The sequence below is a fragment of the Dendrobium catenatum genome, unplaced genomic scaffold, assembly GCF_001605985.2.
Source record: "Dendrobium catenatum unplaced genomic scaffold, ASM160598v2 fragScaff_scaffold_334, whole genome shotgun sequence".
In the NCBI taxonomy this organism is placed as follows: domain Eukaryota; kingdom Viridiplantae; phylum Streptophyta; class Magnoliopsida; order Asparagales; family Orchidaceae; genus Dendrobium; species Dendrobium catenatum.
The window spans coordinates 2,854,525-2,867,587 of record NW_021318796.1 but is presented as its reverse complement, the minus strand read 5'-3'; the positions used below and the strand labels follow the sequence as shown (position 1 = coordinate 2,867,587).

Below are 13,063 nucleotides of genomic sequence, written 5' to 3'. Positions count from 1 at the left end.
TCAAGCAACTAAAAGAACAAGCTCAACGCCATGTGGTCCAAAACAGCCAACCCGAGAACCAACAACCAACCCGTGAACCATCAGTGGCCAAGGACCAATCGAGCTAGCAAACCAAAGGTCTACCAAGCCTTATGCACAATCTACCATGATCATTGGATGTTTTCCCATCATTGGATAGCTAAAAAAGAAAAGAAAATAAAATATACTGTTGTCCAAATATAAATAAAAAGTACATAATTTCTTGATAGCATCAGATTTAGAATATGTTGCACCCTATCAAATTTTTATATACAAAACCATGTGTCTTAATACAAATAATGCCTAAAATTACAGTCTTACAAACACTATTTTTTCTCATTTACGCACGTCCGTTATATGGTTTAAAAATAAAAATAATGACTTGCCACAACATATATGAAAATAACAAAGTCAACTACTCACTGATCACTGATCCTATCTTGTGATGATTGTTTTCTACTTGTTGCTCCTTTTTTCTTCGAAGTCACATAATCCCTCTTTATTGCCCTTGCTTCCTCCATTAAAAATAAGCTGGGTTCCTTTCAATGGTCTTGTCCCCTGAGGAGAACAATCTTTTCATGAATCTCCCATTCATGAATAATCCCTTGCTCTGCCTTTGTTCGTTGATATCTCTAGCTATACTCATATCCTTTCGTGTAAGAGAAATGTTCACATCTTCGAAGTTGATTATATCTCTCTCATACATCATATTGTCACTTAAATGCTTATGTGTGGAAGCTAAAGAGCATAATAATAACAAATCTTGATCATCATCATCATTCATTATAGCATTAGTATTTCTCAAATAATGATTAATTGAACGAAGCTGATTCAGATGCAACTTGATTGCCATAACTTCCCGTACACACAACAAGTACAATATTTAATTTTCATTTTTTTTTGTTAGAGAGGATTTTGGTCATGAATGATGGCTCTAGGTTGAACTATAACCTTCCATAGTTATTTTCTCCTTAAGACAACCATCAAAAACTTGTTTGCCAAGCACAATTAGATGCCGTCAATGCTTTTTTAATAATCTCTATCTTTTCTTCTTTGCTTATGGTCACAGGTATCTTTGAAGGCCACATAAACACTTTCACCAAACATTGAACAAGAATTCTTCGCATCTTGGCCCTTTAAAGGTCAACATTTTTCAAATCATCAAACTTCATGCTTTTGAACTTCATGGCCATCGCTTTTAGGACTATGCTCATATACCAATTTGTCATTGGTATCAACAATGTGCCTGGAGTAAATACAAATGATAACAAATAGAAAGACACCGATATTTATATAGTTCATTTCAACTATGCTTACATTCATTGGAGAAGAGAGAGAATATGACATCTAATAAAAAAGAGCGATTATAATCATGGTGTGTAATATAAAGATCACTCATCAACCTTTGTCCTAATCCTAGGTACAACCACGCATAAAAATCTCATCGCGTAGGGATTATCTTACATAACTCTTCCTTTTTCTCTCAAGGAGTAGCCATTTTCCAAAATATTTTGAACCTCTAGCTGTTGAAAGGGTATGCAAGCACAAGGGAGAATGATAAAAACAGGATACACTGAAATTAGATCAAACACCTCTTCCTATATGTGCCACTACGGGCTATACAAGGACATCAGAATCCCAAGAATCATCCCTTTGATTCGAGAGATCACCAGTACAAGTGGTTCATGAGATCAGAATGAACCTGATGCACGCTAATAGCTAAAATCTCGATATAGGAAAACTTGTTTCCTTAATGTTAGGGACATACAATGAAAATATAGTTTCTTATGCAAAACCTTTGATCTTGAATTTCCACTGTTTCCCATTACTGACATCGTTCAAATATATGAGTTCTGCTCATACTCATGTTCCCATCCTCCATCAATGTCTATCTTCCTTGTTAACTTGTTTACCTTTTAGATTGACTGTAAATCCTTTTACTCTTTTTGGCTAAGCATTTTAACTTTTTTCCATATGAAGTTCTCTCTCTCACTCAAACTCAGAATAAGGGGAGTTTGGTATGTATTATCATTTTGTAAGCAATTTAGATTCTTTGAATTGTATATTTGATTTTTTGAATTTTTGAGGCTTTGCATGGGTAGGTATTTGTCTGGTTCTGATTTTTATTTTCATACAAGTTAAAAGTGGATTAGTTTACACGGTAAATGAAATCTCCATTACACTTAGATGTGTATAGATTGGCTCATCTCGATGCTTGCACTATACTGAACGTGAATCTTTTGCTTGATCTATGCTTAAAAATACCTTCTCTTGATTTTACCACATGATGGCTTTTCGACAATTTTTGGAGATGAATACTTGGGAGTTTATGTTACGATTTGGCCTGAGTACTTGATGTAGGCAGGGGGGGTTAAATCAAATCCTAATATTTGATTTTTGACTTCTCTAGCTCATTAATGTCAAGTAGTGGTGAAGCTCATTATGAGCTGATTTTTTAGTTCATTTATGGAACTAAAAATTAGCTCATTAATTTTTAAACTTGACTTTTCTCCTTCCCCCCCTTTATTCTTCTCATTTCTCTGTAATTTCACTTGCCTTTTCCTCTTCTTGTTGCCTCTTGGACTGCTGCGGATTCCATGCTGGTTTTGGCCCGTTGGTTTCCTCTTGAATTTATTGCCATGTGGTCCCCCTTTTACCGAAATGAATATGGCTGTTTGGCCCTTGTGCTTGGCTGCTGGGATCCGTGACTTCCCTGCTTGGAACCGTGGCTTTATTCCCTGTTTCTTTTGCTGTGCCGTTTGGGATTTTGAGAGGTGACTGTTGGTCTTTCAATTCCCTCATTTATTTGAGTATATGAAGAGATTTTGGGGCTGTTTTTGGACAGAATTTGAACAGTTTTATGGGGACTGTTTGGTGACTGTTTTGGGAGGAATTCCAAGAGACTTTTGCTAATTTATGGACAGATTTCTACTGCAGTTTTTAGGTGCCTTTTGGCCTTCTATTTTCAGCTTTTAATTAATGTTTTGGGGCTGTTTGTATTCCCTTCTTATGTCTATAAGGGACTGTTTGGTGACTGTTTTGGGAGGAATTCCAAGAGACTTTTGCTAATTTATGGACAGATTTCTACTGCAGTTTTTAGGTGCCTTTTGGCCTTCTATTTTCAACTTTTAATTAATGTTTTGGGGCTGTTTGTATTCCCCTCTTATGTCTATAAGTAGTAGTTGTTTTGTAATATTTTAGAGAGATTATGATGATAATTTTTGGGACAAAACCTGAGAGGTTTTTCTTGGAAAAAGCTTGAGAGCTTTGTTCCACTTCTTCTTCTACTTCTATGGAAATCTTACGAGCTCTTTCCAACCTTCGTCTTGGTTTCTAATCTCTTTCGTCTCTCCGCAAGTATCCACTCCATTGTATCCTTCGTCTCTTGAAAAGCAAGTTTAGGTCTGTGTCCAAGTTTGTAAGTGACATGAAATGTAAGAGTTTTCTCTAATATTATGAAAGTGTCTTTGTTTCTTATTTTGCGTCTCTTTAGAGTTTGGTGTATTTTTTTAACATTTTTAGTATTTCTTTTATATAGGAAGTCTTCTAATTTTGTGATAAAAAATTTGGGTTCTTTCCTAAATTTTTGATTGCCTCAGTACTTACATTAAGTCGGGAATGGATAATTGGATGGTAGTTAATTTCTTTCAACTAATATAAAATTCAATCCAATAAAATGTTCCCCCAAAATTACAAATAGCTACTAAACATCAGCCACAATTCAACCATACACAAATTAACTCTATTCCATACATGTCAAAACAATTGAACGAAAATTATATTTATAGAATCATTATTTACCTATTCTCACTTGATCATTTTATACAACGGAGATAGCTAACACAGTCCTTTTTGACTCAATAAGTCCACCATTGAAGAAGATTTAGGTGATATAAGGTTGGAAGAGGTTCACATTAGCAATAGGGAACCACCTTGCAAGTCTTGGACAACAATTACACGTTCCAGATCTTCTACACAGCAGGTTTCAGGTGCTTGAAACTCGAAACAGCAACTAGGATAAGTCTGGACAGCAATGGGCCGAATTCCGGAGCTGGCCAGCTGGTGTGGAAGTGCAGAAATCTGCTGGACAGTAGTTTAACAACCTTCAGAATTCTGGACAGCAACCCCGTTCAAGGAAAAAAAATCAGGCTTTCGTGATCAGTTGGAGGAAAGAGAATGGTTTAAGGGATTAAGAGTTCCCTTGCGGTTCCCTCCTCCTTTGGAATTACTTCTGAGAGCTAGGGGAGGGAGGTGGGCAGGTAGAGAGAGGGGAAGTGGGAGCAGGCCCGACATTAGGAGGGAGGGAGGAAATAGATGAAGGGTTTGATTGCTTGCCTAATCAGTAATTTTCAATTAGGAATAGATTAAATCAATCACAATTTGAATTTTAAATTGGACTTAATTTGTGGACTTGAATGGTGATTGATAATGGCAATAATTAATGAGAAATAAGGAGGGGGTAGGCTGGCCTAGAGAGAGGGGGGAATTTGTGTCCACATTCAATGAACGTGGGCCAAGGGATTAATTTGTGATTGAAGAGTAAATCTGAGATTAAATCTCAGATTAAGGTGATTGGGGAATTATTTCCTAAAGAATTAGACTCATTTTGAAAGCTTTGAAATTCAATTTTTTTTGAATTTGAATTCAAATTCTTTTCTCAATAACAAGAAGTCAAATATGGAAGGTAATAATGGGGGATTTAATTTGGGGATCCAAGGGGATGATGGGGTGGCCGGCGGTTGGATCTTGGGTTGGCAAGGGCCGACAGCTTAGGATGGTATGGGGGTTTTGGCCGTGAGGTAGAAGAGGAGATGGGGGAAATCTTGCCGGTGGTGGAGTGAAAAGGGAGGAGGGAAAAAGAGGGGTGGATAGAGAAAATAAAAACCAAGAGCTCACCAAAGGTGGTTGTTGGGTATTGTGCTTGGCTCCTCCTAGGCTCCTTCTCCCTAGCTTTCTCACAAGCTTTCTCAAGAACACAAGTAGAAAATGCAGTAATAATTCTTCATTCATTCATTAACCCTCCAAGAAGGAGGGGAAGACTTTAAATAGCCAAATAATAAAGAAAAATACAAAGACCAAATTGCCCTTTGGGCATACACAAGACTAAACCCTTTAGTTAGGGCATAAACGGAAAATACATAATAAAACTCATAAATAATAAACTACTATGTACATAAATCTGATACAATGAAAATCATAAGTAAAGTGGCACGATCGTGGCCGTAGATTGACGGCCACGCCTCTGGTAGACTCTCTAAGGTTGGATGTCCTCATCAGATATCCTCATTGGTGACTTTGCAACACCAGTGATTCATAAAACTTGGCACCTCTTTGGTCTCCATCTTGCAAGAGCCTTCTCAATTATCTCCTTTGTAATCCACTACACCCATCATCATCTTGATTTATTTGGGGCAAGCGGTGCTCTCATCCAGGCTTGGGCGAATCGGTCCTGGTTGAGTTGTTTCCCTCGACACAAATTTATTATTCAAATGTTATTAAAATTGAAATAGATCTCATAAATTCACCAACCTATCATAACATTGGTTCTGACAGTTTAAGCATCCAAAGTTAGGAAGTTTTGAAGCTACAACCTTATACAACAACAACAACAACACAACAAAATCAAGCATTTGTCCCACTACGTGGGGTCGGCTATATGAATCATTTTCTCCATTTTGTCTTGTTAAAAGTCAAATTCTCGTTTAAATCTAATAAAGAAAGATCATGTCTAATATTTTCTAACCAAGTCTTTTTAGGTATACCTCTATCTTTCTTAACATGAGTCAAATCTAATACCTCTACTTTCCTAACTGGGTCATCGGAAGGCTGCCGTTTTATGTGACCAAATCATCTTAGGCGACTCTTTCTAATCTTATCTTCCACTGTGTAGCTACAACCTCATAGAATGTCAAAAAAACACCATTCTCTTTAAACTCACCGATTTAAATCTGAATTTCAAGTAATCATCAAAAGGCCATAAAATTCAAGTATTCGAGCATCCTGGATAACAAGATAATCAAAACTGGACATCCTAAATGCACGAGCTTAAAATACATAGGTAGTAACAACTACTTTCCCCGCATGTTTTCCAAACTCCAACAATTTAAAATGTCAAATAACAACAGCTATTTTTTGTGTGGGGTGGGTGTTGGGGCTATCTTTAACTTTTCTTTTTATGCATTTTATTTTCTCCTCATTTCCTTACAGACACACAGAAATGAGCTTGCAAATGCTCAACAACGCAACACACATGCATGCAGATGAAAGTTTTGGGCCATTCAATTCTTGTATTATTAGACAAAAATGAGTCCTTTGATTTTTATGCCTGAGTTTTGAAATATGGTTTTTCCTGGTACATAACTCATTTTTTGGGCCTTTCTTATCTCTGTCCTTTAAATGGCACCTCCATTGCATGTGCAGGGACTGACATCACAATACTTGCAGTTTTCAAATTATGCACGTTGGAAGCTGTTTGTAGCTTTAGTTCTTACTCAGCTGCCTATCCTCGGATTTTGAATTAATTCTCTTAATTCTGGGAAAGACCTTCCATTCGTGAAATCTTGAAACAAAATGAGTCCTTATTAGAATAGTTTATATTTATGCATTTGTGAAAACATTTTTTATGCAAATTCAACTTTTCAAAACACATCTTATTTTTCTAGATTTTTGTTCTCATTATTCTTGATGGCATGCTTGTGCATTTGAAACTTTTTTTTAAGTCTCCAAGATTATGAATGAGCACAAAGGACGTCCGTTTTCTAATATAAAGATGTTTTTGATTCAGCCCGGCAGTAGTCCCACGCTGCATCACATTTCTAAAACACTATCTACTGCGGTAAGTTATCCTTGCTGTAATTTTCTATTTTTGTAGACCCGTTTATATATTTTAATGATGCGAAATGTAATTCTAGTGAAGTGAATGAGATGATTTCTTATTAGCTTATTACATGCTATTTAAGGTAATTTCTTTTGTTTTCTGTGACAGATATACGCCAAAGGCACAAATGTTACGGCAGATTGATCGTTTTTGTGAGAATTGTATTTTTGAGTGTGAATCTATTACTAAACAACGAGTATCATTGTGGTCTATGGCATTAAGCCAAAATTCTAGGACAGCTTCCAACGTTTTACCAACATTTCTTCCTGCGTCCAGTTTTGCTTTAGCTTCTCTTGTAAAATCCTTGAATTATGTGCGCTCCTTAGTGCAACAGCAGCTTCCTAAATTATTCATTCAACCATTAGGGACGTCTGGACCTTCAACTTATGGGAAACAATCACTTCCTTCTCTATCATCATTCTTGACTAAATCCCTTACTTCCCATCAAAACTCCGAAGTTGTTACTAGCACAGATTCTCCACAAAGAAATCAAAGTTCTTTACAATCTTTGTTGAAAGTTTCAAACCTTGATGGGTTTGATGCTGGTAGTAGTGACAAGTACATTTACTCTGACCTCCTTTCATGGAGATTTTCTGGCGATAGAGAACACCAATCACCATATTTGATTAGAGAAAGGTACCTCTCATTTGCTTATTTGAGTTCATATCTTTACCTTTCAATAATAGTTTTTGGTATTTCTTTTGATTGCTTGGAATTTTCTTGATTGCCTTTCATTGTAACATGATGACAGTTCTTTAAAGGCCCATGATCTCCATACACATGGGTTTATTGAAGTAGGGGCTGCAGCTCTTCTTATTGGAAGCAAGGAGGCAAAGATAAGTGAGAAATCATTGAAATATCCTGTTTCTCAAAATTTACCCGACGTTGGACAGCTTTTGAGGCCTTTATCAGCCACAGAAGCTACAAATTTTGGTTCAGTCGATAGCCATCTTAAGGAAATAGCTGCCTCTAAGCGTATGAAAGGTGGTCCTCAACAAGTCTGGTATGGTTTTTTGCTTTTGGTTTGCTCATTTAGCTTTTTAATCAACTTGCATATCTTTGTCCATTTGGATACCTTGGTATTCCCATTGTAAAGAAAGTTATCATTCGATACTGCTGGTCTTTTGTTTATGGTTAGTTTCCGTGCATGCATTAAGTTATGCAGAGTATGAATTATTGTCTTCAAACCAGCTGTGAATCTTATATTTTGTGGCAACATCATAACATAACTCCATTAACTTGCTATTTATGCTCTTTGCTTTCTTAAGATATAATTTCTTTCAATAAAAGAGCTATGGATATTTTTGTGTAATAATTTTGGATATCGTTAATTTGATTGTATTAATGAAACATGCCTGGTTTTCAGTTTATAATACATCTACATTTGCCGTTTGAAGTTTCACATATATGACCGTGGATGTGATTGTACCTTTAGAAGAACGAATCCAGAAGAAGCTGTGGATCTTTGTATTTGAAAATTTATAGAATGATCATCATTGGAGAATTTGTTTATCTGGTTATTAATTTTATTGTTCAGGGAAAAGGTATCCACGGGCACATTCCATCCGCGAGCGCACCCTCTTTTTCAGTACAGGCATTACAGGTATGGAATGTAACAGACTAATATTTTTTAATAAGTGCATTATTGTTTAATTATGTGTATTATCTCAACGTAGTTTTAGTGATTATTTTTGGGAAGTTTTGCTATTTTCATGTTAGACATTATGGGCCCTTCAATATTGAAAAAAATATGATTAATATCATATTTTTCTTGTTTCATAGAAGTCGAACTAGTTGCTAGTTATAGCAGTTTCTTTGGCGATTTTTGGATAAGGCAATTTGTTTCATAAATAGGCAAGATTGACTTTTCAATGGGGGAATTATTTGTGATGCTCCTAGATCTAATGGAATGATCAGGTCACCTAAATCTAAATTTCTCAACCACCATGCAAGGAATAAATCACAGCTAGCTAAATAATCCAGAATATAATTAACAATCTAAAGCATCATTTGAATTTTATTTCCCAAAATTATATGCAATAATCTAGTTCACATGAAGTCTAAATATTAAAAATAATAAATAACTGGATTACAAAATACCTCAGGTTTGGGTTTTGAGAATGCTGTCCTTATCAACTCCACTTTACTTAGCAGAGCCTTTTCTTTTTCTTGAAATATTAAATATCCACAAATGAGTATAACCAATGTTTAAAATTGCGTATTCGGGTATTGAGGCGAGGCGTAAGATTCAAGGCGTTTTGAGGTGTAAGCCTCAAAATTAAAAGATTGTGTAAACATAAAATGATAAATTTTTTATATACTAATGAGTGAATAATATAAAACATAAAAAAACATAAGATATGAAGTGAAATCAAAATATCCCAATAATAAGACAACATGAAATATAGTTCAACTCAAAATTCTATCTTTCCTAAATCCCAGTATTCTTTTCATTAACATATAATTCCAAAACTAAATAACAATGACATATCACATAAGAACTCATAAGTCATCAGCACTGTCATCACTAAGGGGTTCTTCATTTGAATCATCATTATGATGAACTGCTCTCTCCCTTCCTCCTCTCCTATAGAGTCCAATGTTGGGCATTTACTTCAAGATTTATGTAAGTTTTAATATATAACATATACACAAGGTGCTAAACATAATCATGAGTACAACTATATAAGTATACCATAATGCAGAGGAAAATACACGTGTATATTATTCATATTTTTCTAACTTTTGGTAATATTCACACTTAGGCTTCTAAGCATCATTTTAAGACTTTTGCGAGATTATAATCAATCTCAATTATATTAAAAAATTATTGTAGATAAAACCAACTGATGAAAAATTGAAAATTTTATTTCTTATAGTCAAAGTATTCAAAATGAAGCATTTTATGACATTACAAATTAAACGATGAGATATTAGTTATAGTCATTAATGTGTATTTTTACTCCTTATCTTTTCACAAAAAAATCAGAATTGAAATTAGAAATAGGGTATTAGGAGCTTGTCTCGAGCACAACAATTTCCTTAACTGGTCCGATGGACGAAACATGAGCTATAGTTGTCGAAACTTCTCTCCTCTTTCTCCTCTCTTTCTCTTCTCTCTTCTTTCTTCGATAAGCAGGGGCATTGGGTGAAAATGGGATGAAATTATGAAGTGGGCTCAGGATTTTATATTAAAAAAAATATTTCAGTGCTCAACACCGTGGCACTCAAACACTCAGTGTTGATGAGTTCAGATAAAATCTTCCAGATTTTTCTAGATTTCTCTAACCTGAGTAGGGGTGTAAGTGAGCCGAGTTAGCTCGAGCTCAACTTGTTAACAAGCTCACAAGTCGAGCTTATCAAGGAACGAGTTCGAGCACGAGCCTATATTCGAGCTTATATGTTAAAAGTGCTCAAGCTCAAGTTTAGCCTGGCTCAGCTCGAAAGCTTGTTGAGATGCTTGATTATTTTAAAATATGTTTAAAAATTAATTTAAATTAGTTATATAATATATTTTAATATTTTCAAATTAATTCTATATTAAAAATAAAAAGTAAAAAATGAAATTTAAATTAGAGATTAGAAATTGAACTCAATAATCTAGTCAAGCTCGAGCTTTCTAAACCAACTCGAGTAATCGAGCTGAGCTCATTTATATGAATTTTTTAGCGAGTTGAGCTCGAGGTCAGCAATAACTAAACAAGTTTAGCTTGATTAGGCAGATTCTCAATTTGATTGAACTCGTTTACACCCATAAACTTGAGCTTCAATGCCGAAATGCTCCTTTAACCCATGCTGAAGTGCCTTAAGGGAAATTTTGGGCTTTGCCAATTTCCCTTCTCAATCGCTCTAAGACTCATTTAAGCTTAATTAAAAATGCAATTAACTTAAATATACATAAGGAAAGGATTTACAAAGGAAATTGTACTAGCTTAAACCAGATCTTTGTTATGTTTGGAACATCAGATATTACATTCTCCTCTCCTTACAAAAAGTATCGTCCTCGACATTGCTATACATATTAGTGCTCACAATTCTCATAAAAAGTTAGGATACAATTGTTTCATCTCAACTTCTTTCTCCCATATAGCCTCTCGATCAGATCAGACATGTTCTTCCATTGAATTTTGATCATGGGAATTTACGTAATCCTCAATTGCTTCACATTATAAGCTAAGATTCGTTTCGGTTCTTCCTAAGTCAGGTTGGGTTACACTTCTACTTTTTCCTGAAGGACTCTCTAATATATAATGATACCCACTTTCTTAATACTGACACATTAAATATATTATGAATATCTGATATATGTTCAAGTTAATGCTGATTTTCCAGTTCTTTCAATCTCTTCAAAAGGTCCTATATGCCTAGGGATTAACTTATTGTCCTTTCCAAATATGCTTATGCCTTATATGGGCTTGATTTTCGAGAGTACAAAATCACTGATCTGAAATTAATAGATTTGTGCTTTGGATCATAATACTTCTTCTTTTTGTTTTGAGCTGCTTCCATCCTCTTCCTGATTAATGTGATTTTTCCAATGGCACTGTCTATCAATTCAGAACCCATCGACTTTCTTTCTCCCACTTCTTCCTAGGCCAACGATGTCCTACACCTTCTTTGATATCGAGCCTCATGGAATCATCCCAATACTTGGCTGAAAGTTGTTATAAGAAAATTCAATCTGTGAGATATGATCTTCCCAGCTTCCTCCAAAGTCTAGAATGCATAACCTCAACATATTTTTCAATATTTGAATAACCATTTTATATTGCCCACCCATTTGGGGGTGTAATGATGTACTAAAATTCAATTTTGTTCATGGACATTTTTGAATACTCCTCCATAGCTTGAAAGTAAATCTATTTTTGCGATCATAAACAATGACATTAGGATTCCATGTATCCTAACATTCTCTTTCACATACAATTGTGCCAATTTGTCAATAGAGTTTGTTTGCTTCATGGGTAGAAAATGAGCAGACTTGACAATCAATCTACAAGTACTCATACAACATCATGACCTTGCCTAGACCTAGGAAACCCATAGCAAAATTCATGGTGATTTCTTCCCATTTCTACTTAGGGATAGGTAAATGTTGCAATAATCCACTTGGTTTCTAATGCTTAGCTTTTACTAATTGACAAGTTTTACACTTAGAAATAAATCCTGTTACTTCTTGTTTCAATCGAAGCCACCAAAACATCGACTTCAGATCAAGATAGATCTTACTGCTGCTTGGATGAATGGTATATCCAAAATAGTGGGCCTCATGCAGAATCTCTCTTCTCAAATCACCATTATATTAAACCTAAAATCTATTGCCTTAGAATATTTTTCTGTGATAATTTACCTACAATTCAGATCTTCTCTCAGAACAAATCTGATCTATCAATTTCTCATATTATTCATCTTTCTTCTGAGCTATCTTAATCCTATCTTTTAAGGAGGATTGAACCATCATTTGAGAAATAATTTTAATAGATGCATTTGATGAACACACTACTTTTAATTGTAACCCCTCTATTTCTCTAATAATTGACTACTCAGAAGTAACCAAACTGGCTACTACTCACACAGACTTGTTGCTCAGAGCATCATCAACTATATTTGCTTTACATGATTGATAGATGATATTCATATCATAATCTTTGATAAGCTCGAACCACCTTCTCTGCCTCAAATTCTACTCTTTCTGAATAAAATATATTTTAAGCTCTGGTGGTCAGTATATCTCACACTTCACACCTTACAGGTAATGTCTTTAGATCTTTAAAGCAAATACAATTGATGCCAATTCCAAATCATAGGTAGGGTACTTCTTGTGTGGTTTCAACTGCCTAGAAGCATAATGACGCCGGAGCTGAAATGTCAATTGTATTAAACTTCAGGCTATATTAAGTCCATTTAGTAGCTATAGGGCTATAGAGGTGATATTCTTTCTTTTGTTTGTGTAGCCTAGTATGATGCTTCCCTTTTGGCTATAAATAGGTAGCCAATGTCTTGTAATAAAGATAGATTTTGATATGAATAAAATTTGAGTTTCTCTCATGTGTTTCCTGTATCCTAAGAGTGATTCTTAGGTGGTGGATCTTTCCTCCAAGAAGTTCTTGGAGCGGTGTCCGGCGACCGTCACCGGATTGTCGACGTGGATTCGTCGAGCCCCCTGCA

General features: G+C 35.2%; 1 protein-coding gene across 3 annotated transcripts in view; it reads left to right on the top strand.

Moving 5' to 3' along the window:
* Positions 1–13,063, top strand: part of LOC110099906 — a 77,685-nt gene that overhangs the window by 16,109 nt on the left and 48,513 nt on the right. For all 3 annotated transcript variants that reach the window (XM_020827216.2, XM_028693667.1, XM_028693668.1), the window contains 4 exons: positions 6,803–6,853; positions 7,004–7,531; positions 7,647–7,898; positions 8,433–8,498. In XM_020827216.2, coding sequence (XP_020682875.1) covers positions 6,803–6,853; positions 7,004–7,531; positions 7,647–7,898; positions 8,433–8,498 — 897 coding nt within the window. The remainder of the gene's footprint in view (positions 1–6,802; positions 6,854–7,003; positions 7,532–7,646; positions 7,899–8,432; positions 8,499–13,063) is intronic.